General features: G+C 40.2%; 1 protein-coding gene across 4 annotated transcripts in view; it reads right to left on the reverse strand.

The window, feature by feature from the left end:
• Positions 1-27,136, reverse strand: part of PTPN5 (protein tyrosine phosphatase, non-receptor type 5) — an 82,639-nt gene that overhangs the window by 23,440 nt on the left and 32,063 nt on the right. For all 4 annotated transcript variants that reach the window (XM_027651286.1, XM_027651284.1, XM_027651287.1 and 1 more), the window contains exons 3-7: positions 13,415-13,596; positions 12,397-12,516; positions 10,485-10,568; positions 4,038-4,276; positions 1,103-1,292 (exon numbers count right to left, since the gene is read on the reverse strand). In XM_027651286.1, the coding sequence (XP_027507087.1) occupies positions 1,103-1,292; positions 4,038-4,276; positions 10,485-10,568; positions 12,397-12,516; positions 13,415-13,596 (815 nt within the window). The remainder of the gene's footprint in view (positions 1-1,102; positions 1,293-4,037; positions 4,277-10,484; positions 10,569-12,396; positions 12,517-13,414; positions 13,597-27,136) is intronic.

Genomic DNA, 27,136 nt, shown 5'->3' on the forward strand with positions numbered 1-27,136 from the left:
TGATCGCATGCCCTGCAACACCTCAGTACGCAGTCTGTGCCCTGGTTACCTCCCATCTTGAGCAGGAATTTACAACCCTGTCTGGCAGACTTAATACAGCCACTGCAGCATTTTGCATACTACTGTTTTTGTCAGGTATAATAAACATGACAAACATGACAATCCCTATCTCATGGACATCCAAGTAAGTAGGGAACAGACTCAATAGCATTTAAAGATCTAAAAAGCTACAGTACTTGCTACACCAAAACGTATCTGACCTTTGTCCTAAACTACTCAGAAATCCAATTTTCAACTGCTTGTTTCATTTGTGTAAGTATATTTTCCCAAAATGAGGCAAAGAATCTTTCTGCCAAAGCATCAATGGATACAGTGAGCCAAGAAAACATATTTCAAAATCCTAAAAGCAATTGACAGACAAGCTTACAACTAGTAAATAATAGCCCTGTGTTAACCAGAGAACATTGAGTAGCTCCACATCAAGCATTAAGCAGTAAAGAGGGTGGATTAGGGGGGTTGGGCACTGGAAGAGGCACAATAGAGAAGTGGTCACAGCACCAAGCCTGACAGAGTTCAAGAAGCATTTGGACAATACTCTCGGGCACATGGTGTGATTCTTGGGGATGGTTCTGTGCAGGGCTAAGCATTGGAATCAACGATCCCTGTGGGTCCCTTCTAACTCAGCATACTCTGTGATTCTGTAATTTCATCCCTAGAGCAATTCCAGACACATTTCAAAAAGTTATGCCTACAGAAAACATGGCTTTTCTTCTGCACTCTAGTGAAAACTTTGATTTTTTTTTTTTAATAAAAAAGTAGCATGCCAGCAGCAAAAACCCAAAAACTTGTGAAAAATAAGATTTGCTGTTGTCATTGCCAGAACTAATTCTCTAGTTTTGAAGTGACAATATCAATGAAAGCTTTCAGATATTGTCATTCCAAGGGATGACAAATTTCAGAATTGCATTAAATGCTTGACTGGTGGAAGTGGAGTTTGTATGCACTACTTTTAGACTTGTATAAAATAATAGCAAGGTTCATAGGAGAGAGACATCATCTAATTTGTATTGATGCTCCTAAAAGAGAGAAGTCAGATACTCACAAAGAACTCTGCCTGGAGTATGAAAGAATCCAGTGCTTTCTTGTGCAGTTCCTCTTCAGTAAGAATATTTGATGCCGTCTGGAGGTATTCTCGGGCTGACTGTTCTCGTGGTGACATGACATAGCCAAAGCCTTGCTCAGAACAGCCTGGGGTACACATATCCAGTGTGAGTGAAACATTTGAACCTCTCCTGCAAAAACAGAGCAGTCAAAGTTTGCTTACAACAGAACAGAGTGACCCACCACTGTCAGTAATGGACGCAGTCCCAATGACAGATTAACAACTTCAGAAAAGCACCCAGCTGGTTCTCATGGGTACGGTTTGGTCACTGACTGTAAAAAATGGGTGATGCTTCTTGTGTAGACAAGACCAGAAGATGATTTTGTGCACTGAAACATGAAGGCCAACACTTTGATTGGTGGGGTAAGATCCTGGGATAAACTACCAGTTCAACATCAATAAAGATGTGAAAAGCCAACCACTGCAGCAAACAATTTTTATGTCTGAAAAATTTTCTTTCCACAAATTTACATAATGAGAAGGTTAAAATGAAGGTCCCGATATTTTAACAGTTACATTGAAAACCGAGATACTGTCCAGTTTAGAATTTTTAGTGGCTTTATTGTAAGTTAGCCACACAACAAAAAAACCCCCTCAAAATGCCTACATTGTTTATTGAGTACAGTTTTAATGTATTTCTGAGCTTCTGCCAATCTCACATATCATAGACAAAAGTAAGATTCAAAAGGCATCAGTGAATCTATATTTAAATATCTTTAACATAAAAATAAAGTCACACAATATGATGACTACTAGATAAGTGTTCTATACATCCACACAGTAAACCTATTTTTGATGAATCTCAACTGGTAAAATCTATTTAGGAGGTGTGTGCAGGAGCTGTTGAAAAATCACATTACCAGCTCATGAAGAAGATCACGGAAGTTGTTACTTGGGTCACAGCCCTTTCCTGGATTTAGGAGTTTTTCCAAAAGAATGTGCAGCCAGCCTCCTGCTATGATTCACAGCCATGGGGAAATGATTTGGAATGAAACATGACCACTAATGGCAGACATCAAATCTTTAGTTATATCTTTCAAAGGATTTTGACCTTACCTCCCTGTGCTATTAAACAGCTACCACATTTCTCCCCAGAAACAGATGCATGATAATGAATGCTTTTAGTTCTTTCAAGGTAGAAGAGGTTACATACATGAATAGCTCTTCATCATGAGGAAATGAGATTTCTTCTTTAACAACATTCAGTGTGTTTGAATTTAACTACTGACTACACCTCTAATGGAATAGGTAGTCAAAGAATGAGAGGGAAGTAAGACAGAGAAGCAGAATGGATTCCAAAGAGGGACAGGTAGCTAATTTAACACAACACCAAACAAAGGTAAAGTGTCCAATGCTTAATGTAAATGAAATTTGCCAGGGCACAGCTTAAACCTGAAATGATGTCTGTCTTCTCAAGCATACGTGTATGTTGAAAACAAGTTTATTTTACATCTTAAGTGTACACATAGTACACATTCTACCTAGTGTGAGAATTCCAAGCAAATGCTTTATTTTTCCCACCTCTAGTTCTTTGACAGGTTTTTAATTGTAATTCTTTACTTTACCAAATCGTTTACTCCCCAGTTGATATTCCCTAACTCTCTCAATACAGTGAGTATCTTCCCTGCAGGCTAGCAGTCACCTGAGAAGAAATGTCAGCATCTTTATAATGACTGAAATGGAATGAATCAAGGATAGTGAAGAACACAAATAATTCATGCTTTTCAAGCCCAATCTTGCCATAATGAAAGAAACAACAAAACTCACTGATAGCAGCAGGTTCAGGGACAAGCCCCAGAGGCTACTGCAATCTCATGTTAAAGGTAGAATATAGCAATAAAAGATAGGAAATTTTAGGACAAATGTTATAATAACATATAAAGTGAGAAAAAACATTCTAAGCTTATGGAGTGCAAACTGAAAGCCTCTTCTGTAACATCCCTTTTACTGTGTCCTGTGGAGATTTGGAAACTCAGCATCATACTCCTTAAAATCCAAGTTCTGCCCTTTGTTTTAAGTTTTAGGTATGAGAATTAACTATGGTTAGCAATCCAATTAAGCCTGAAAACCTAGAAATAAAGAAAGGTGATACTCTGCCATGTTGGGTCTTTCAGTAGCCTCGTTCTTATTTATAACATCATCACCTTTTCAGAATTTCTTCACAGGAATTCTTTCATCAAGACCTTTTTCTGATTTCACTAATAAAATGGAAAGAACACAAATCAGAAAAAAAAAAAATCTTCCTTTTATCTTGAAACTGCCTTTTACCAGCTGTGAATCTCTCTGAGAAGTTCCACTGCTCTGACAGTTCAAGCAGTGAACACCAGCTCACCTTGACATTTCATTACTGGGTTAATTTGAAACAAATTCATTTACTTTTGGACTAACTCATTTATACAAGAATTATTGCAGATGACCACTCCTCCTATGGTGTTCTTTTGGAGAACTCTCCTCCAGTGTGAGTGACATAAAAAAAATCTACAAGATCCTCCTCTTTCAGAGGTTGAAGTTTTCACCGCCTTATGGTGGATTTCATTCTACACAGTTGCCATAATGAGGAATGGCAAAAGCCTGATGAAACACAAAGAGATATATTCAAAAGAAAGAAATGATGCTTTAGAATAGCACTTGTTGACAGCTGCCTAGAAACTGTATGTTTTTTTTTAGCTAATATGCTTATATTTATGACTGGACTGAGAACAAGACAGGAAACAACTAAAAACATATATATATATGTAATAAAGCAGGCGTTTGACTTTAAACCCCATTTTAAAGTGACATTCACAAAGGCAATAAAGCTTCCTGGTTTGCATAGAACTCCTAAATCCACAAATTCTGGGACCAGACTTTCCCCTATTAGCCAAATCTACCCTACCTTTCTTGCAAGCCCACGGATTTAACCGTTAGAGTAGCTGGATCTGTCTCCGCTTTAATGTCCATTACGCAGTCAAAGACCGGAGTCTCCGGTACGGGATCCAAATCTAGGAAGTCATCCTCATTTTTATCCTCTGTCCACTCTGAGTACGTGAATGAAGGCTGCCGGCTCACAGATTGGCGTCTGTCCTCTTGTAGCGGGAAGGGGGGGTCTGGTCGGGCTCTGAGTAGATGCCAAAACTAAAGGAAACAAACATTTAAAAAAGCCTTCTGCTTGTTGCCAGCCTTTCCATACAGCCCAGAGGATGGGTCTTCAGGGTAGTATCCCAGTTCACTATAATGTATTAGAATTGGAGAGTACTGAAGAGGACAGGAATGTTCCATGCAGGAGTAGCTTTGTGGTGCATGCTATAAGGATTCACATCTACCCATTCAAACCTGCTTTCAGCCACAGAGGTTTCCACAGAGCTGGCCAGGCTTAACTCGGGGATACAGTAGAAGTGGAATGTGCTTGTGATCATCATATGCAAGCCAACGTGATATCACTGTCCTTTTGTTCAGTTTCTTATCCTTCCTAGGCTTGTTTACAAAATAAAAATTCATTGTAATATTCTACAAATCATACCTCTCCTGACTTAATGTGTTTCCATCTAAAATTTACAGGTGGCCGAGTTAAGAAAAGTAAATATAATTGGACTGAACAACTTTGATAACTTGGCACTATACCCAAAATTTATATATAAATCCATCATTTTTAAAAAGACCTCAGTTTTGATGTACCTGCTTCAGAGGCTCAGAATACCCTTATCAGTTTTTGGCAAAGACTGTTTTATAATCTAATTATCTGATTTGAACATGGTATAAATATTAAATAATAAATCTTGTGAAGGAAAATAAATGTAATATTAAAGGTTATGTTACAAATAAATGAAAGGTTTGAAATGGCATGAAGCTAAGAAATTTCTGCAACATATTGGTTTGCATAGATGCTGTGGTAGGCTATATGATTTGGAAATCAGATCAGTAGATTATTTAAATCCTTCACACAGGTCTCAGTTTAAAAATTTCAAGCCCAGTTGTGGACTCCAGGATCTGCAACCTTAGGCCAGCTTCATCCATCTAGCATTGAACTAGGAGTAGCATCACTTGAAATAAATGTCATACAAACTGTAACTGTACTGTCATGAATCCTTTTGAGGCTAAGAACAGGTCTTATTTTTCCAAAATAAAACCTCTTCTGTCCTTTTCTTACATGGTTTTTAAACGAACAGTTGAATTTGGAAAACGTGCCACTAAAGGTCAAATTTCTTTCTCTTCCTAGGCTGGTAAAGCACATTAGCCTATATAGGATTTGAAAGAACAGTTTTCTTGTGCCTGTCTTATTTTCATGTACTTTCATTTCTCTGAGCCTAAAGAATGAAAGGAAGTGAAGCAAGTTTTAATTTCTGTCCATATCTAGCTTTAGCCAATGTTAGACTCTCACAAAGCAGCAGTATTTATTTGAAAGTTACAAAATGCTTTTTTTGTTTCAATTAATCAGAGTACACAGGAATTACAAAAGCAAACATAGGAACACCATTACTAGACTTTTATTTTACACAAACTCAAGGCCAAGTCTGAACTGGGCCTGTCCTACATTCTTGGCCTGTTATATGACAAGCAAGAAGCTGGAGGTTCTATTTTCATTCCTCGACTACTAGAGTTTGGCAATTCCACGTGGCACTATCCATGATTCTTACCCATACTGCAAGACTGTGATAGCTGAGCAGGGATCAATAACTCTGTACTGCTGGAGAGTGTTGCTGTACCAAAATCAATGCTCGTGCTGAGGGCTAAGAGTAAAGTCTAGGTACCAATTCTCTGTTACAGATTCTAGGACTGGTATGGTCACACAGGGCTGATTCTACTGGTGATTCAACCCACTACAAATCTAAAGGAACAGAAAGTTCCCCCTAGAAACAAAACATCTTTTCTTTACATTGAAAGAAGTGTGTGGCAAATAAGGAGCTGCCCAAGACACTGGAAGAAATTAAGTTATACTTAAAAGTGACAAGGTTACAATAAATAATGAAAAACTACTCTGAAAACCTACTCAGAAAAACAGTTCAATGCTGGTTCTCTGCAGGTGCCTGAGTGTTAACACATTATTTTATGAGACAGAAGACAGACATCATCACTAATACAAGCCTCAAGCAGTCTATCCAGCCTTTTGTTTTCACCGTGATTACTAAACCACCCAACACATTCTGGTACCTGGGTGCTTCAAACGTTAACTGATGTCTGCTCTCCTGAAACATTTGCTCTACATGTATTAGAGTTACAAATTCCCCAATACAGGAATGAACTGGACTTCAGCACGTGCGCAGACCAGACAGGTATCACTTCTGAAAATCCGCTTAACCACATTTCTCACCCTTGCTACATGGCCCAACAGTTACTGTTCTGCATTAAGGCAACAAAATACCCATATAAACAGGCACATTTTCTCCCTTTCCTAGGGAAGTGCTAAAGTAGTACTGTAGATTACCATAGTTGCTGAATAAAAACAAAAATGCATAAACTGCTTTTCACTGGTTTGTGTTTAGTACATATCCCGGGGGGTTACAGGCCAATCAGTTTCACCTCAATGCCCGATGGAGCATTGAGGAGCATCCTGGAAACTATGTTAAAGCATATGGAAAATGAGGAGGTAATTGGTGACAGCCAACAGGGTTTCACTAAGTGCAAATTGTGTCTGACAAATCTGGCAGCCTTCCAGAGTAGGATTACAGTGACGGTGGGTAAGGGAAGTGCGACTGACATCATCTACCTGGACTTGTGCAATGCACTGTCCTGCATGACATCCTTGCCTCTAAATTGGAGACGCATGGATTTGATGAATGGACCACTTGGTGGACAAGGAAGTGGCTGGATGGTCACACTCAAAGAGTTGTGGTCAACGACTCGATATCCAGGTGTAGACCGGTGATGAGTGGCGTTTTTCAGGGGTCAGTACTGAGACCAGCATCGTTTAATGTATTTGTTGTTGACACGGACAGTGGGACAGTCTTCACTCTCGGCAAGGTTGAAGACGACACCAAGCTGTGTGGTGCAGTTGACACACCGGAGGGAAGGGATGCCATCCAGAGGGACCTGGATAGACTTTAGAGATAGGCCCACATGAACCTCATCAAGTTCAGTAAGGCCAAATGCAAGGTTCTGCATGTGTGTCAGGACAATCCCAAGCAAAAACACAGTCCAGGGGATGAATGGACTGATAGCAGGTCTGCCAAGAAGGACATGGGGGTGCAGTTGATGAGAAGTTCAATATAACCCAGCAATGTGCACTTTTAGCCCGGAAAAAAATCAACCTTATCATGGGCTGCATCGAAAATAGCGTGACCAGCAGGCTGGGGGAGGTGGTTCTCTGCCCTCCACTCTCATGAGATCCCACCTGGAGTACTGTGTCCAGCTCTAGGGCCCCCAGCATAAGAAAGACATGGATCTGTTGGAACAATTCCAGAGGAGGCCATGAAGTTGATCAAAGGGCTGGAGCACCACTCCTACAAAAAGAGGTTGAGAAAGTTGGGGCTATTCAGCCTTGAGAAGACGAGGCTCCAGGGAGACCTTAGAGCAGCCTTCCAGTAGCTAAAGGGGGCTTACAAGAAAGCTGGAGATGGACATTTTACAAGGGTATGTAATTATAGGACAAGAGGCAATGGCTTCAGACTGAAAGAAGGCAGGTTTAGATCAGATATTAGGAAGAAATTCTTTACTATGGGGGTGGCGAGGCATTGGAACAGGTTGCCCAGAGGAGGTGTGGATGCACCATCCCTGGAAATGTTCAAGATCAGGGTGGATGAGGCTCCGAGCAACCTGGTCCTGTGGAAGGTGTCCCTTCCCATGGTTGGGGAGTTGGAACAAGAGGGTCCTTGAGGTCCTTTACAACAGAAACCATTCTATAATTCCACGTAAATCAGAGTGGGACTGGTGTATCAGGTCCATCTATAAAGAGAGAAGGGTACATTTGGGAAAGAAAGATTTGATTATGAAGGCACTCCTTAAAGTAAAAGACCCCTCCAAGGTGCCTTCTAGGCAGTACATTGCTTAAAATCCATTTTAGAGGAGGAATGAGAAAGAGAGAGAGATATGACTCAGTCGAGAGTCATAGGAAAAATAAAGAAAAAAAAGGGAAAGATAAAGAAAACTATCTTCATGCAACTATCTGTTGTTCACCAGACTGGGATTCTAGAAACTCTTCCTGGTTCAATCATTATTTTCAATGTTCTGCTAATGACTATTTTATACCTTATTCCCTTCTTGTTAGAAGCAGATGTTTGCAAATTGCAAAGCAGCATGACCTGAGATATCTGAGAGTAAGGTAACAGGTAGACAGGAATGGACAAGGCTCATGTGCTCTCTCTCCTTCCTAATGTCCACATTAGAGAGAAAACATTGGCTAAGATGGACCATTGGTCTGAACTCACAGGACGTTTCTTTTACCCTGCTGCCTTGTGACTTATTCAGAGAGTCAGGTGACATAGCGTGTGACATTCGTGCCTCTACTCCAGCCAGAAGACTGTTAGCACAGACCACATGAACACAAACCAGTGCAAACTTGACTACAGGAAACTGTTATAAAACTCTTTTCTTTACAAAAGTTTTAGCCAACACTTAAAAATGGGCCAAAATCTGCTCTCATCTACACTAGTATTCATGTTCATCTGCAAGGAATTCAAATGTAAAGCAGTTAAAACTGAGATCAGAATTTTTGGGCACACAGAGCTTTCACTCTGTTACCTTCTGTGTTAAGAAGGGGTCAGTAATAAATGTTTCCATCCACTGAGAAACAGTTGAATATGCAGAAAAATCACACCCCTCCTATTCAGATTTTCAGCTCAGAATGTTTTGCTGCAAAATTACGTGGAACTCATAAAGTTCTTGAGAATTCTTAGATATCTCCATCTTTTTAAGTTTAATATTTGCAATTACAGAGTCATCAGAACTTTATTTTTGAGGATAAAATCAATCTGAATAAGGAATAGCAGCATCAAAAAAGTAGAAAATTGCATAAACCCTCCTAACTTCCTTGCCTGCATCAATGATCACAATAATGGAGAAATTAACTATAATTACTTTGTCTTGTGAATGGTTTTTAGAAAGTACATTCAGCTGACGCATTAAACGGAAGATTTTGCCAGTGTGCTGCCTCTGAGTGAACTTAACCATGGCATATAATATGACATACTTTCTAGCAGGGAGTGTGGCCAGTAAATCAAAGGAGGTGTTCCCCTTGTCTTGGCACTGACACAGCTGCACCTTGAATTCTGTTTACAAATTTTGGTCCTCCAGTTTGAGACAGATATGAAAAAACTGGAGTGGGGCCAGTAGAAGGTTGCAAAAGAGGTCAGGGGTGCAGAGTACAGCACCTTTGAAGAAGGTGGAGGGAATTGGGCTTGTTCAGCCTAGCAAAGAGGAGGCTCTTTTTCGTAGTGGCAGCTGATACCACAAGGGACAATGGCCACAAACTGCACAAATTCAGCTCAGACATTTAACTTTGTGAAATTCACATCAGACACTAGGAAAAAATTCTTCCCCAAAACTGCTGTACAACTCCTTCCATGAAGGTTTTCAAAACCTGTGTAGAAATATGCATCTAACTGAGTGTTGGCAACAGCCCTGCTTCAAGCAGGATGTTAGACTAGCAAGCTCAAGAGGTCCCTTCCCACCAACAGTCCCATAATTCTATAATGTACTTCATTGTACTGTGCATCACTCAAACAGCATATCAATAGTACAGCTTCAGCTTCCTGAGCTACCCGAGGGTGCACTTCTGTAAGGACAGGAGGTGATGCTCTACCTGTATCTTCAGTAACTGCATTCCCACTCTAAGAGAACAGCATACAGGGGTATGGAAAGCCACATTCAATTAGAGCTCCCTAAAAAGAGAGAATTTTTCATAGTTTTCCGTATCTACCACACAGCTTTGTGCCAGTTACACAATCAGTGGAGAAACATGATATTCTCCTCCTGTTCCCAAACAGCTGATAGCTAACTAGGTTAATTGTAGTCATGCCACTAAGCTTGTTCTGCAGCTGGGGTCTTGGTCTACATCTACAAGTGCTTTACATTCAGTATTACACTGATGTTCTGGAACAGCTCCACTGAAGTCAATGGATTAAGGTTCTATTACTGGACAACATCCCTTCTATTTAAGTGCAAATTTTTTGCCCATCTGTGGATGGAAAGAATAAAAACCATCAGTGTGATCCTCAATTAATCAAGAAACCGAGTAAGGTTAAGTGGTTCCTCTACATAAAGCAAGCAGATAGTTATATAGAAATAGCCCCAAAAATGTTGCTTTACAATCAACTTGGGTATAACACCAACAACTTCAGGTAAATTAGACATCTTATAAAAACTCATTGAAAAAGGGCATGAATATAGTTTGCACAGTATCATAACTTACCAGAGATCCTACAAATAGCAGTCCTAGAGAAGCTAAAGACAGCAGGATGTATGATACCACAATGCTCCCAATTGTAGTCAGGTTCTGTGAAACAACAGAATAGACAACGACTCATGAAATATTTAGGGACACAGTATAGTGTCTGCATGCATGTTCTTGGCAAACTGTGTATTATTTCCCATGAATATTTAGTCATACCATATTCACCTGTGGAAAAGCCACCACTACCAGAAAAAATGCCAGGCTTTGGAGAAGACTGAAACTGAAACCATCTCCAAGCCCCATCAACTCAGAAAGTCTAAACCCCAGGTTTTGCTCTGAAGGCAAAAAAGAATTCTGCTTCCTAACCTCATGCATTGCCAAAACTGAGATCTGGACCCACAATTCAGTTTTGCAGCCTGGACCCAACACTTCATTGCTGCAGTCAGTGCAATTTTATACTTTGGCAAAGGGCTTTGAACGAAGTTTAGTACTGTTCCCGTGTTTAGAGGTCCTTACATAAAATCCAGCCACAGAAGACTTTTCTCTGTTTTATACACATTCTGTGAAATACCATCAGGTTAATTCACACCACTGGAAGTGAAATTAATTCCAGTGTCTTAGCCATATTTAAGTAGTTTATAGTTTGGCCTATTCTCAGTAGTAGGTGCAAAATTCAGTTCTAATGGGCTTCAGTGGTCAAGGAACTGTACTCTGTTTCTGTCCCACTAGTACAGCTAAAGAAAAAGGTGGAGTTAAGAGCTTCCATTTGCTTATTTTAATGACAGAAGATTTCTTTGCCTTTACTGTTTTCAAGTCTAAATTTGCATGATAAACAGTGCTATAATAAACAGTCCTCAAAAATATGCATGAACATCTGCACAGTCATACTTGGGATGTTCTTGTAGTGTGTTCTAGGAATCAGTTTCCTCCATGCTGAATAATTATTTAAAGCCAAAATCACACAAATCAGTGATTTTCTGTAAGGAACAACAATTTGTTAATGATTCAGCCACTACAAATAAGACACAGGTAGTAGTCCATGAAGAGCTCTGTGCATAATAAATCCAATAGCAAAAGGGCAAAGAAAAAGTGCTTCTTTTGAAAAAAAAAAACGCAAAAGAGCAAGCGACATGCAGCTCATAAACATTGCTAAGAGGAAACAAAAAACAGTCGTCACTTTATTTCAGTCACAAGAGGCACAGAATCAGATTTTTTATTTGTACTGCATAGCCTCTGCTACAAAGATTATGTACAATGAATCTAAGCATTCTGATAACAAATATATTTCATCTGATTTTTGAAAGTAGCTGTTCACTATTTAATTAAGGTTCTGTCCACACTAGAAAAATCTGCACTGGGTATAATTACCACTAATTTATCAGATGAATCATTCTGGTGTACGTGTCATTATGTCATGGTGAGAAGCCAAGCAGTTTTACTGGTATAGCTTTGTAGATATAATTGAACCTGTACACCTAGTACACTTGAAATACATTTACTGCATAGAGGTATGTTCTAAACACTCAACAAAAATAGATTTTTGTGACTGAGTATGTTGTGATTTGCACCTTTTATATGAGTTGATCCATTCTTCCAGAATTAAGGCTTCTATTCATCCTAATAAATGAAGTTCCAGCTCTCCCTTTACTGTGAACTAAACCTTAGTGGGTTGGATTCTTATTGCTTGCTTCATTTGCAATTATTAGCACATTACAAAAAAATCTGCTGTGCTGACCTAACATCATAGCCAAAAATTCAGCACTATATGTCAAAGATAAAATATTGATCTGTTTTCAGAAAACTCTTTTAACCTTCTCAGGACAGACACACAATACATGTGTATTACACTTTTAATCAGAAGAGATATTAGAAGCACCATCCAAGGCTACTGACATCAACTACATAATCAGAGAGGAGTACAGGGACTTACCTCCCCTTGATCTGACAAAACCTGTTTAAATGGGGTAAGCAAGTACGAGAGCAGGTCAAAGGCATTCTGAGCTGCTGGGATGGTCCCATAAGTGCTGTACCACAGCATCATGCAGAGAAGCTGTGCAATCAATCAGAAAAGACATAATGAGCACCTCTCATTATACATTTCCATTTCAAGACTGCATAATTAGCTAATTTAGTTAGCATTGATTTCATCTTGATTATCATTTTTGCTTTAAAAAGTCAGGTATTTTCTAGGCTGTAGCTTAACAAGAATAAGAAGACTGAAGGCTACATGCTCAGTCACTATTAATTAGATATGCATCACTGAGTTATGCAGGCTTACTCTGATCCACACTAGAAAAAGGACTGCCCAGGTGTACATTGAAAGAGCACCAGATTCCTCTGACTTCTGAACTCTTCTAGATCAGAACTGGTAATTCAATGAAATTACTGTGTTATTAAAAGACTATTAAGACCTCTCTGAAATCTCTCACAAATAAGCAATGTTCGCATAGACATCACTATAAATAGACACATACACACAAACATACATGCATGGGAACTTTTCATTTGAACCACTTTTGGGTGCTGCGCACACCAGAGGTAACATAAGACTACAGAAGCAATGATGTTATACTTAATATACTCACAGAGAGGTATAATCTCATCTCCGACTGTGAAGGGCACACCACAACTTTACTGGGATACACCTCCTGATCCACTTGATAACAAAATGGGTATTTACCCCCATACATACCAGCTACAGAAAATGGATTTTGTGGGAGATCAGTCATTGGGCAAAGGAGGCATTTGCAGTGAGGCAGTAAATGGGATGGGAGTCTGGGACATCAAAACGCAGGGGCTGTTCGCAAGGCAAAGAGGTGGCTGCAGAAATGAGAGGACTGCACCTATGTCCACTGCTACATCTACAACAAATGAGGAGGAGACCTCCCAAGCCAACACAGCTTAGAAGGAGGGTCCCAGCATTTCAAAGCTATGGCAAACTGCCTTACCAGTATCTGTGAGAGGACAAACAGATACATGCTGTCTCCAGGCATTAATCCATTCCATCGGGGCGGCCAACCAAGCACTGCTGTTTTCTGAGAGGTTTTCAGGGACTGCTCCTTTCTGTTCAGCTCTCCTTGCTGTCCTTCAGCTTCATCCATCGACTCCATAACAGCTGGACTGGAACAACCTTCACGTGAAAATGACATGTGCAGGGGATGAATAGTGTGTGACCCTGCAGGCACCGCGGGGGCTGCGAGGGCTATTGTTTTCCTGGAGAGGATGGTTACCTCTCAGTTCCGCATCAGTAAGTGCAGCTCAGGATTGTGAGCGTCACACTCGATTAGTGCAGCTTTATTCACCTGCCTTCGTCAGAAAAAAGTGAGTGTGGGTGGATAAATTATTTTCCCTTTCTTTCCGGAGGTGCGGATTCTGGGCTTTGTTGTTAATAAATTCTCATCTACATTGCTGCACCTTTTCATTTTTACTTTTTAAAAGAAACTATCTGTGCTATTGCCTAGCTACACACTTCCCAGCTAAATGGTAGCACAGAACCCATTTTGTCCCTTCCTGCCTCAATTTCTCTCTTTACCCTTATTTGTCTACTTTGTCTAATTTGATTATAAATTTCTGAGGTAGAGATTGTTTCATGTTATGAGTCTGAATAGTGCTCAAGGGCTCTAGGTTTTGGCTGAGCATCCTAAGGCACTAATAAAATAGACTTTATTCTAATAACCTACTTCTTGGATGAATTCATACTCAAGAGCTATTTAATAATGTTGTAATGCTATTCTGTTTGGTGGAAATAACTGCTGGAGTGGCTAGTCCCTCAGTAACAATATTTTGAACAGAGTTTCTGTAGATATAAACTAATTTGTAAGCTAAAAGGAGTGAAAGATCAGACCCACTTGATGTAAGTATTACTGATTCACATTTTTCTACATAAGGAAAGCCTCAAGGTTGCCCTGTGTACAGCACTGCAGCCTTAAGCCTAAGACAGCACCTGTGTCCCAGAGAAAGGCCACATCATTGGTCCTTCCCTGGTTTCAGAGAATCACAGAACATGCTGGGTTGGAAGGGACCCACAAGGATCATCGAGTCCAACTCCTGACCCAGAGCAGGACCCTCCCCAGAGTCACACCATGTGCCTGAGGGCACCATCCAAACACTTCTTGAACTCTGTCAGGCTTGGTGCTGTGACCACTTCTCTGGGGAGCCTGTTCCAGTGCCCAACCACCTTCTGGGTAAAGAACCTTTTCCTAATATCCAACCTAAACCATTTGTTGAGGTCAAGTTTCTAAAAAAAGTTCTTTTCAACATACAGTTCTCTAAATGTCTCACAACAGTAACTCTAGGTCAGATAAGGACCCATAAAGTAACCACAGCTCTAATCAGACAAATGAAACATAAGGACCTGTGTATCAGCTGAGGGTCTCACCACAGTAAGAATTCATGAAAATATCCCATTCTGATTTCTATAATAGAAAAATGTGAGAGTAGGTAGGAACACGAGATGTTTATTCCCACTCTGCTACTGTTCTCCCTCCCCTCACTGAAACAAACCTTAGGACATCCATGTCTGCACATGAGAACAAGGTGCTTAGAAAAAACTGATAGCTTCATCTGCAAGGTTCTGCATTCCCACAGCTGCCCAGTAACAAGAGGGTCACCACCGGGTAATGACTGGGGAGACCCAGAGACACAAGAAGGTGCATCTACAGTGTACTACCAGGTGTTTCCCCAAGAGCTCAAGGTTACTGGCTTCTCATTTTCAAAATGTTCATGTCAGTTCATGATGAGTAATGGCCTCAGTAAGGCATCCTGGGTATAACCAGTTGTATGTAACTATTTCATTGTCTTTGCACAGATATTTCTCAGGAAACATGGAGAATGCGCACCTAAATAGACATAAACCCATGTATCTCATACCAGAGGTACACGCTGAAATCACCCATTTGCCAAGGCCAGGTTGAATGGGGCCCTGAGCAACCTGCTCTAGCAGAAAGTGCCCCTACTCATGGCAGGGCAGTTGGGACTAGACAACCTTTCAGGTCCCTTTCAACCAAAACCATTCTATGAAGGAGTCATTAATTTTTTTAAACACTACCAACATTTTATGTTAAATACAGGTCAATAAAACAGGGAAAAATATGGAATTAGAGGTAAAATCACAAGTATCAACAATCCCACCCTTCACTTTCACCAATGTGTCTTTTAATGCTGTCTTTTAATCACTTGAAAACAATGCTTTTCAAAGGAAAAGCAGAAAGTTTCTGGAATACTGCTCAAGAGATCATGGGAGCTCTACCTCTCAGTCCTTCAGGTTTCCAACCAGTGATCTACAGTCCTTGACAAACATCTCCAAGAAACTCAGAGAGGACAGACACAGTCCTTGGTGTCCAGGGACACTGACCATACATTTAACACCTGACTTCTGATACCACACTACATAGAGCTGGACTCAGAAGTTCTCCAGGAGGACAACACAGCAGCCACATTAAGCAGCCACAGTTAAGGCTGCCTAAATGCTTTAAATGCTGACCTTTTTTTTTATTTCTATAATGTGCCAAATCTTAACAGTTAAAGTTGCACATTTTCAAGCTTCTAAACTGCTTCATGTCTCACTGGATTCAAATAAGAATTGAGATGAAAATACTTGTTAATGATTGCCAATTTTTTTCCCCGCTATTTTTGTGTTTATGCTCTGTGTTTTGGAACAGGAATTTGAAATTTAGCAGGGACAGAATCTTGATGGTAGAAATTATTTTTGTCATCCCTGCAGAGAGACATGCACCTGTGGCTGAGAACTAAACATTCAGAAATATCTGTTTACATATAGTTTATTATTGTTTGCTCCTAAAGCCTCTAGCCTTCTATTTTCACTAAACATATTTTAAGTTCTACTTCTCTTTTATCTGCATGAAATAATACAACTCTGTCCCTAAGAATGGTTAATGAACATATTTACTGTTTTTCCAAATTCTGATGACTTCCTTTCTTGGATACTCCTCCCTAAAGCTCAAGATAAAATATACGCATGCAGAACTAAAATATCTTTGGGAAGACAATCCAACAAGAAGTCAGGGAATGCAGATTTCAAGCTCAGCTTTCAATTGTTTTTTATAAGTCATAATATTTCATATTTCAGAAGATTTCTTTTAACTGACCAAAGGCTCATTCACCTGCCTTATGTAGTAGGTAAACAGAATTTGTTTCATATCTGTAACAGCCTGAGATTTTACAAGGTCATTTGTGTCTAGGCTGGAAACAAAATCCTGACTCTAACATGACAATATGAAGGCCACTTAACCACATGCTCTCTGGAACAAAGATGTCAAAGTTAGGGGACTGCTCCGTGTCTGTAACCATGGGGATCTATGCCTCTCCACAGCCCAGAAGTCCAATTCCTGGAATTCCACTGTTGTACAGTATCATCTGTACAATCGGAGGAGTCAAATTCTCCTTCTTATGACTGCCCTATATGAAAGACAATAGATTACTTCTACTTTCAATTATTTCCACTACGTAAAGTCCTGGTCTATGGACCTGGGAGCCCAGGATTCCCGCTCTGCTGAATTGAAACTGTTATGAACAGGTATTTGCACTAATACAAGAAAAGACAAGAGGGACAAGAACCAAAATACCGGAGAACTGCCTGTATTCATATGTATAAAGGAACTGATTAAGATACATGTCTTGGATATATGAAGAAAAAGGCCTATATTAATTAAAGTTCACTCAAACATTTGCTCTTTCAAATCCTAAAAGATTAGATTCTAACAAACATAATGATTCCCACCTAGGGTTCTGTATTGATTTAACTATGTCAGATTTAAACAATACTGCAATTGCCACTCACTCTTCATCTTGCAATCCTATATTCCTATATTATTTGCCCTAATGGGGCTTGGATTCTTTCAGTGCGCAGATGAGGTAATAAAAGAGTGAGACATCAGTAAAGCTTTCTTGTCCCAAGGTGAATGCGAAGGTCTGGAGAGAGCTGGCAAGGATGACTACATCAAGAGTGAATCGTGCCTCTCCTCTGTTAGTGATTTGACTGACAGTTAAATGTAACATCCATGTGATATCCTCTTCTATTCCTGCATCATGAAAATTGGGATTCAGGTTCCACAAATACTTCTGCTTTGGTGCAGGACTATGGTTGCTAGAAGAAAAAAACCCTTTGGCAGAAGAATTAAAAAGGTCTCTGACATCTGTAGCAGCCATATGGCTTGTTAAAGCAACCAGACATTTCAAAACAGCACCATAAACTTAACCTCATCCTTGCTGTTCAGGGTAAGGAACTTTCTGGATCATGCCAGGGATCCATTAATCCTGTATTCCTTTCTTAAATGTTGCCACCAATACAAGCTACCAAAAATACAAGGAACAATGCTTTGCTATGGAATAATACATAGGGAAACATCTTTCTCCACTCAGGAGGTAAAAGCTGGCTTCTGTAACTCTGAAAATGGCCGTTTTAAAACCCCTGTGTCTCCATATCTTTGATTTTCTGACTTTATATGTGGGTACATAAAAGGCAGAGGAATGAAACAACACCTATATGCACTCTCAGAAAAACAAGTGCTTAGAGTACCAGGCTTAACTGAAATGTTAAAAGGCACTGTAGCAATGTCAACAAACCTCACAGTAACAAACATGCCACGATCCCATCAAATCCTGCTGTGGGTGAGGCATTAGCAGCTCTGGAACTCAACTGATTCATACTTAAAGCCTTCAGTGAAAAACAAAACAAAACAAAAAACAAGTCCCCAGAACCGCACATCGTGGCTGTTATTTCCTAATGAAATTAACACTTTAAAAGGAACTTGTGTCCTCTTTTGTGTATGGCTGCTAATGCTCACGGAATTGACACAACTCCATTGGCAGACTTAATTTAATAATGTATTTTTGAGCAACAGACTTGTTTCTCATCAAAATTGTTTTTATAACAGAAATAAAATATACCCCAGCAATGACAATATAGTGCTCTACAGTTATTAGACATTTATGTACATCCATCACACTGCCCCTGTGGAGGATTGGATGGTACTGCTTCTTCACTGAGAAATATAGATTTTGTCAGTGGTGGCTGCCTCTTCACTGGGGGTGGAATCCCCAGGCTTTGTGAATTACCTGCCAGACGCGCAAAACGAGGGAAAACCAGGCCTCACCTGTTCTGCCAACTCTCAAGCTGTAGCAGTCAACACACCACAGATACTCAGCTGCATTGTCCCACGACCGTTTAGGGTGTATAGAGATACATATCCCTCTGAACCTATCTTCATGATGGCTGTGAGTGGCAAGAATTTATAGGAATGGACCACAGCATAAAAGCATCACAAAGCATGAACACACCAGCCAAACTTCACATCCGTCAAGATTACCAACACTTCACACCAGAATCATAAATACATGTATAGCTTTTAGATCTTCAGATATCAAAAGACAACTGCCCACTGAAATCACTGTCTCCAATTTCCATCTAACTGCTAGGGAGACCTGCTATTGATGACAGAACAGTAGATGAATGTACACTACTGATATGGAGCTGCAAGTGCTTCTTTTGACATGCACCTAAACTGCATAAGCAGGACACAGCCCTTGGCATCACAGTTCACATATCTGGTCAATACCTTGTTAAAAACACACATCATAGGACATCCTGATTGCAGGCAACTCCAGGTACTGGCAAGACACACCAAAGCTGAATGAGTTGCCTCAGAGTGCACATGAACAAAAGGCAGCTTGTGCTGGAGGGTAAATAAAGCTTTAGGAGAAAGGTAACGTATGAGAAAACATTCTTTTCTTTGCTTGCCACTGCAGAATGATAAGGATGGAAACCAAGTAATTAGCTTCCTTTTGCACTGCAGTGGCATGGGAGGAAGTGGGTAAGAGGAAGAGGACCTTTCACACTTGGATAGCAACCACAACTTGTGTATTTTTTCCTCATTCTGCAGGAAACCAACTCATGGATCACTATTTTATAATTCTGAAACTTCTACTGAACTTCTTTATAATCTGCAATCTAATGTATTAGGTAGTAAACATGACAGAAGCTGCATCATTACTGTTTACAGACAGACAAAATTCACCACCAAGCTAAGTTTGTTTCTTCTTGATGCTCTCTTCACTCATAACTCACCTGTTAAGTTATGTCAAAAATTACACTAAAGACTTAATGATCTGTGTTGAAAGTGGGAAATGTTGGAAGCAGGGAATGTTTTTGCTGTTATCCTAAGAATGCATCTCCTCCATTATTAATTTTTTTGACCTTTCTGATCATGACAACTGTTACTGTGCTTAATCCCTGACCTGCTCTGTTTACAAGAGTTCAATACAATTATGTTTTCCAAATGGCTGAATAGAATACTGCTCAGGAGGAGAGCACCTAGTCCTTAAAAGTATCCAGATTAAGAGCTGCAAAGAAAAATATTCACAGATGCACCCTACAGCTACCTACTACTGGCTGACTGGAGATAGAAGGGATTTACAACAATGTAATAGCTTCAATACTTCCAATTTCACTCTGGATAAAGTCCAAGTTTTAGCTGCCAAGAACTTGTGTTTGGTAGATCTTGCATTTGTAATGCAAAACCACATAGAGAGCTACTTCAGGAGGTATCAAACAGTTTAATTCAAGCACTAGCAACAACCCCGAGAGATCCCTGTATCTCACTACATTTACCACTAAACACAGCCAGGCACCAAAGCAATTCTAAAATCAGTTTGATATCTAACTGGAAGCCAGTTAGATCAAACCAGTGGTCCTTTGTAGGACTGCAAACTGTAACTGCAGATTTCAGTGACCCCTGTGTAACAGAATTTAAAGAAGAAATAAGCCTGGGATACCATCAATTTAAGTAAGAGGTCCAAGAAACTGGAATTACCCTCTCTGACACATTAGAGGAATGGAAGCCTCTTCAGTCTACATGACCAGCAACCTAGTTATCAGTATCCTATATTACTTAATCTGAGATGAATTTCAGCTTACAATGCTTTTAGTTTGCACTAAGTGTATCTACCCTGGACTGTAAGAACAAGCTGGGCCAAGCTAGAGGTATTTATAGCTACGTGGAGAACAACTGAAATTCATAACATTTAAGGATTGCATTTGGGAAAGCTGAATATTTTCACTAAAATGATCACACTGGAAGTAGCCAAGAATATTTGTATTTCATTCACTCTAATTCCTGGATTGATATGCCCATCAAGAGGAATTCAGCTGCTCAACAGCTCTCAAGTGACATTGTTTCAGGCTCTCTGAAGATTTGAGAGAACACCACCTCATTCTTGCTTTTTTTGCACGTGTGTGTTGGGAAAACTGTGACAATGATGCACATTACAGCTTTAAAACTCAGCTTTTAGTAAGTACAATCACTGATATAAAATGTCTACCTGCTGTTGACTAGTCAGAGAAAATCTACTTCAATTCTCCTTTCTGAAGGACAGTCACTGAAACTGCTAATAAAACAACTTCTTGTATCATTACAGAACTGCTTAGAAATGGTCTTTCCCTCACCAGGGAAGGTTAATTTACCCTTGTGCAACTGAGGATAACACACAAATATTAATTCTCCTTCTCACTTGCTTTGTCCATGAGTGGCTGCTAGCATACCTAAATCCAGCAGCCTCCTTCTGAGGAAGACAAACGTTTTCTGTGGAGTTTTTTGAACAACCATGCAGAGAGGAAAAGGGGTGTCACCTACTAGCCAGGAAAACTACTGGAGACTTGCACTTTTAAAGCTCAAGTGGTAGAATCTGGCTGCTGCTTAAGCCAAACTTTGATTACCAAAAGGGAAAAACACATCAAGAGAAAAAGAAAGCAAGGAATAAAATCATGTATAAAATCTGTGAGCAAGACAGGCAGTGGGATCAAGGTCTATGTATTTCTAGCCTAATGCTTTTCCCCTTTCCCTGGCAAAACAAACTCAAAGAAGAAACTTTCCTCTCTACTTGAAATAAGTTCTACTGAAAAAATTTCACCGTGCTGGTGGGACACACAGCTCCATCTGTAAGTGGCCTGTTCTCATCTCTGAGGGAACAGGAACCTGATGCCAGTGTGCGAGGAGAATAGTTGCCTTTCCACTCAGCAGCTCCCTGATGAACTGCTGAGTCACACATTTTCTCTGCATTCATTTCACACTGCTCCCACTCAGTCCACCTGCCACTTCATCTGGGGTGGGTGGGAGGAGAGAAAGAGGTGAAGTCAAAAAAATGTTCATGTTCACCCAGGACCATTATTATGATACCGCAGGGTCACATATAAAAGCAAGCCTGCAAGCTGCTAGAGAGGAATGGAGAAGAGAAATATCAGATTGCAAGACAAACTGCCTCCCCCTACTCTTCAACAAGAGAAGACTGGCCAGCAAAGAAGTTGCAAACCTCATCTGATTCCCAATCAGTCACTGATGTTATGTGCTTGCTGATATGTTCTGAGAATTTAGGGTACAGATGAGGCCTTGAGGTTTTCCCTCTTTTCTGTGATTTATAAGAGCTTTCAAGTTGTTATGATTTTTTCAAAAGTCCAACAGGTACTGTGTAGTAACTGTTTGGCTGCCACAATGATAAGTGAAAATACCATCTGGATAGATTCCAGTTCCTAAGGGCATCTTCAGCTGAGTTGCTGCAGTGGAAATGTCCACCAGCTCCAACCTTCATCATTTGAGAAGATGAAGAAAAAAATTTTAGCCATTTTCTTGTAGGATCCATAAAACTCAAGCATAACAGGAATCAACATATCCTAATACCTATTAAATTCCTGCACAGAAAAGGGAGTCTGCTATCAATGGCAAGAAATATATTTATCATGGTTACAGAGGGTCCAGATTACTCTTAGGTTGGACTGTACATATAGAAACATACATTTAACTAAATTACCAAGGTAGTATTTTTTCTGTGATTAGATTTCTGGACAGTACAGTTTATAAGCCATGAAAAAAATGTCCAGGAGGTTCCTAATTTATTAAATCAATGTCTGAAAAAACACCTCTGAAACTAACTTTCCTACTAAACCAGGACAACTGTGATTAACTTTCAGACGAATTTTTTACCTACTGCTAGTCTTAGCATTCACTAGAAAAACCAAGGGCTTGTTAGGAGCTAAATAAGGATTTGTTTTATTAAGCAGAATTAGTGATTCAAAAAGTAAGCCCTGTGAGAAACAATCTGTTCTTAGGTAATGTTCAGTTTTGCTTCTTAGTGATTCTGGTGCAAATCTGTTTGATTGAAAACGTGCTTGTGCTCTGTAAACCTGATGCAAAGATAAAACCCAGTCTCAGAGAGTTTAATGACACAGCATTAACATGCCTTTTTATATCAACCCCCCCCCCCCCCCCCCCCCCCCCAGTGAGTGAGTGGTCTTGCTTAAGAAATAATTCATGAAAAAATGATAACTGAAGAGGAAAAGAAATATGGGAAAGAAAAAAGAAAAACTCAAAATCTTCTCAAATTCCCTTGTCTCCATACAGTTTTCTTTTTTTTTTTCCCCCAAATAATCAAAAGAATTTGCAAAAGGCAATTTTATAAGACAGGACTGGTATATGAAGTCATTCCTGAAGGGGGAAGGATGCAGCCTGACACCAGAGACAGTTTCACTGAAGTTTGTGTATGGGAGACTTCATTTGAGCTGTCATCTAACTCTTCCTGTCTGGAAGAAACAAGATGTTCCAGACAGCACCCCTCCCAGACCCGGAATCCCACACAGTGTTATAGACTGCTTTATAATATACCTAACCCACTTTAGTGCGTTAGTAAAGTAACTTACCTAATCATCTCACCAAATCTCTAGTCCATAATAACTCATATGAAACAGAGCTGCAAGGGAGGAGCAGCTCAGGATACACCCAGCTGACACCACTCCGAATCAGGGGTAAGCCTCACTTGGATTGGGAGTGAGAAGAAACAAAATCCTCAGGCTCTCTGCTCTAGAAAAACAGCAAAGATGAACTGCTAGGAGCCACCAGAAGCAGTAAGGGACTGTCAGATAAAGCAACCATATGGGAAGTATATGGGAGCCACTGTACCATCTGTAGGGTCTGAATGCTGGTGTCCAACACTCATTATAAACTGCTATGTTTCTACTAATAAGGGGGGAGTTGCTCTTAATTTCCGATGCAAGGCTAGTTATGCCCTTATCCACATCTAAATCATACTCCCACTGCTAAATCAAATACACAAGAGGTTTATTCTCAATGGCTCTCCTAATGCTTACAGGTCTTAAACACAAGATGTGTTGTTAAGCAGTGTCCTTTTTCCTTTTCTCCTGTGAAACGTCAAGTTAAAGGATATGCCATTTCTCATGGCAGCTAGGGCCCCTTGAGCAGTGTTTGCTTTGAAACAAAATATTAAATACGGTGTCAAAGTACGGCTCTTAAGTGAGCACAGACCCTCAACGGGCAGAGACAGTGAATATTAACTTGTATCACACCCACGCATATTAGCATTTGCCACCTTTCAATCAGGGCTCTGTTCAAAGCTTCTTTGGTTTGGTTTTAGTTTGGTTTTGCTTTTATTTTTTTTTTTTTTTTTGTGTAAGGCTCTTTCCTCCCTTCCTACTAACCCCCTTACAGGAGGTACATCTGGTTACCACTTAACAATTAGATTCAATTTTTAAAAATTGGGTTTTTTAAAATAAAGAATACATTTCTTTGTTATATTGTTTTCTTCAGTGAACATTTTCAAGTGCCTGGTGACAACTTGGAGGTGCCTTGAGCCTTTATAAACAGAATACTAGTTGAGTTTCAGTGGAGTTGCTTGTCCCAAATTAATTCCAGGCTGAAAACTTCCTTTTAACACTGAAAATAGAAACCCAAAAAGCAGCTCTGTAATTCCACAGTTGAAGAGGTAAGGCTTTGACTGCTCATGAATCAGCCTTGCACAGGCAACACAGCCAGGGACAACTGTCAGCAGCACAACAATGCAGATCGAAATGTACAGGCTTGAACTCTCTGAAACAGGATAACCAACTCTCCTCTTCCAAACCCTAATTATAATTGTTGTGCCTTTAGTCTTTAACTGCAGGATATACTTAAACATGCCTGAATGCCTAATCAGAAAATAGCAATAATTTAAACAGTCAAATGGCCTCTGCAATACAAGAGTGACTCTGAAAATTAAAAGAAACGAGCACATTCTGGTATCATACACTTTTGAAAGTGTTTACTACTCATACTACCATAATCTAAACTGGTGTTAGCACATTGGTACTGTTGACAAAAAAAAAAAAAAAAAAGGCATATTTCTCCTGATAAATGAGTAACTTCTACAGCTGTAATGCTAATACCACTGTGTGTTTCTAATTTCACCTCACTGACTTACTAGCCTGGCATTCTGTAGGTATTAGATCCGCTTTCTGCTCTGGTGAATGAGAAGGTTTGCACCTTGAAGCAGATGGGTGATACGCTGGCTTCCTGCCAGGTTCAAATGTGAACATTTTGATGTCATTCATTTGGGAATAGCCTGCTTTACTAAGTGACTCAAATCTTATGCCCTGGAGCCTTCACCAAAAACATTTAGGAAAGCCACTACCACATTCAATGTTTATTTCAAAGACATTCTCTTTCCTGAGCAAAGTAAATTATATCAAGACCAGCCTCAACAATCATCTTCAGTCACAAACCTGATACATGTCCCAAGGGTACTATGCCAAGTATAAAAGCATTTCACTTTCTTTCATGCATTTAAAAAGGCTATGCTTGCAGTGCTTTGCTTCCTCAGAAAGCAGCAGCCTCAGACACTATAACTTAGGCTTCAGAATAAGCACTTGTACAGCTAGGGCATGGACATCCAGAAACAGGACATCCACACTCAATTTTATCTCCTTATTAGAGCCCTATTTCCATCCAGGGCTACTGCATTAATGCAAACCCTGCACAATTAAATATCATTGCTTCCAGTTCAGTGCTTTGCTACTCCTGTAACTGCAGTCCCTTCACGTTAGGGGCATTCTTAGGTTAATAAAATGCGGTAAACATAACAGTTTCAACCTCTCCTTCTCCCTAGCTATCCATACAGGAGCACAAAAAGGGAACAGTGCATGTAGGAGGTGGTAACAGTCCACTTCGTTTACCTGTGCCTAGTCTATCTGGGTTCCTATACTCTGCTTCTCAACATGGATACACAGCCTTAAATAGTAAACTAAGAAAAAAACAGAAAGCAACAGCTTGTCTTCTCATCCTCTTCCCAGTGAGGAAATATGCACTGAGCAATGTTTTGTCTAGATAGAGAAGCAGACATGCACAAGTTGTTACGGATCTCTGTCAGAGAAGGTGAGACAAAAAGGCACAGGCTGGTGATGAGCTTTGCAATTATTCTGGGAGGATTCTGCATGACTTGCCTGCAGTCCTGAGCTTCGCTCTACAAAACAATCCAAAGAAACAAACCTCTAATGGACACAGGTATCCCAAGGCTCTGCTTGACCTGAGGTGACTCTTATACCACAGAGCCTCATGCTGAGTTACCTTAGCAAGAGCTGACATTAATCAACAGGTCTCCAAGGTGGGAAGCAACCACCTTTTGGATCCTGCATCAGCATAGCTTTTCTACTTCTAGCGCCACAGTAAAACTGGGATCACAGTTAGCCTAGGGGTTTTCATTCTGTACTCCAGCAAATACTGCAGAAATGCTTTTTTATACCTTAATCCTAGACCTTTCTGGAGAAGACTTGAATATGATCTGATGTTGCATGGAAGCACATGGCAGGTATGCTGCCTCTGTGGGAGGCACAGCTGACAAGGAGGCACACTTAAAACCTCCCATTGCTAGAGGTATAAAAGGTCTCACAGTATCTCCTACTCTGAGGATGAAAAGACAAGTTACTTTACCTCCTCGACTATGCAACATAAATTTTAAAAACATTGTTGTCTCTGATCTGGATTGAAGCATTTCTTTCTTTTCAGAAGCTCCTAATTTCATAACATTTATAATTCAGATCACCACAAAGGCACCAAACATATCCTTATGACTCCTAGTTGCCCCACTGTTTTGTCTCCATGTTGAAGCACACTGAGTATGTAATATATTTTCAAATATGAGTAGTCAATTACTTTCCATAGCATGCTCTTTATGAAGGGTGGTATCAATGGGAAGCAAGATTTCATCCACAGAGCTATATTTCTGCTATGCTACCCAGAACACTTCATCTGCATTAACAGGAGATGCCAAGTGCCTCATACCAAGTCGCTTCCCACACTTTACTTCATGTGAAGAACAAAGTACTGAGTAATCTTGTAAATCTCATTCTTAGCTTCTAAGGACCAGAGCAGCGCTTTCAAACCACCCCACCTCTGTCTTCCTCCACATTACTTGAAAATTCTAATAGAGATTTTTTTCTTTGCACCCCTCAACTCCCATTGATGACTGTGTACAACAAACTTGCTTGGTCCTTTCCAGAAGGGTTTGTGTGGCAAAGTTTTGGTAGCAGACTGTGGGGGGGCTACAGGGGTGGCTTCTTTGAGAAGCTGCCAGAAGCATCCCCATGTCCGACAGAGCCAATGCCAGCCAGCTCCAAACCAGACCCACTGCTGGGCCAATCACATGGTAGTAGCACCTCTGTGATAACATATTTAAGAAGGAAAAGAAATTATGGCACAGAAGTAAATGTGGCCAGGGAAGAGAGAAGTGAGAATATGTGAAAGGAATAGCCTTGTAGACACCAAGGTCAGTCCAGAAGGAAGGGGAAGAAGTGCTCCAGGTGCTGGAGCAGAGATTCCCCTCCAGCCCACAGTGCA

The sequence above is a fragment of the Corapipo altera genome, unplaced genomic scaffold (assembly GCF_003945725.1).
Source record: "Corapipo altera isolate COAL_440 unplaced genomic scaffold, ASM394572v1 78, whole genome shotgun sequence".
In the NCBI taxonomy this organism is placed as follows: Eukaryota; Metazoa; Chordata; class Aves; order Passeriformes; family Pipridae; genus Corapipo; species Corapipo altera.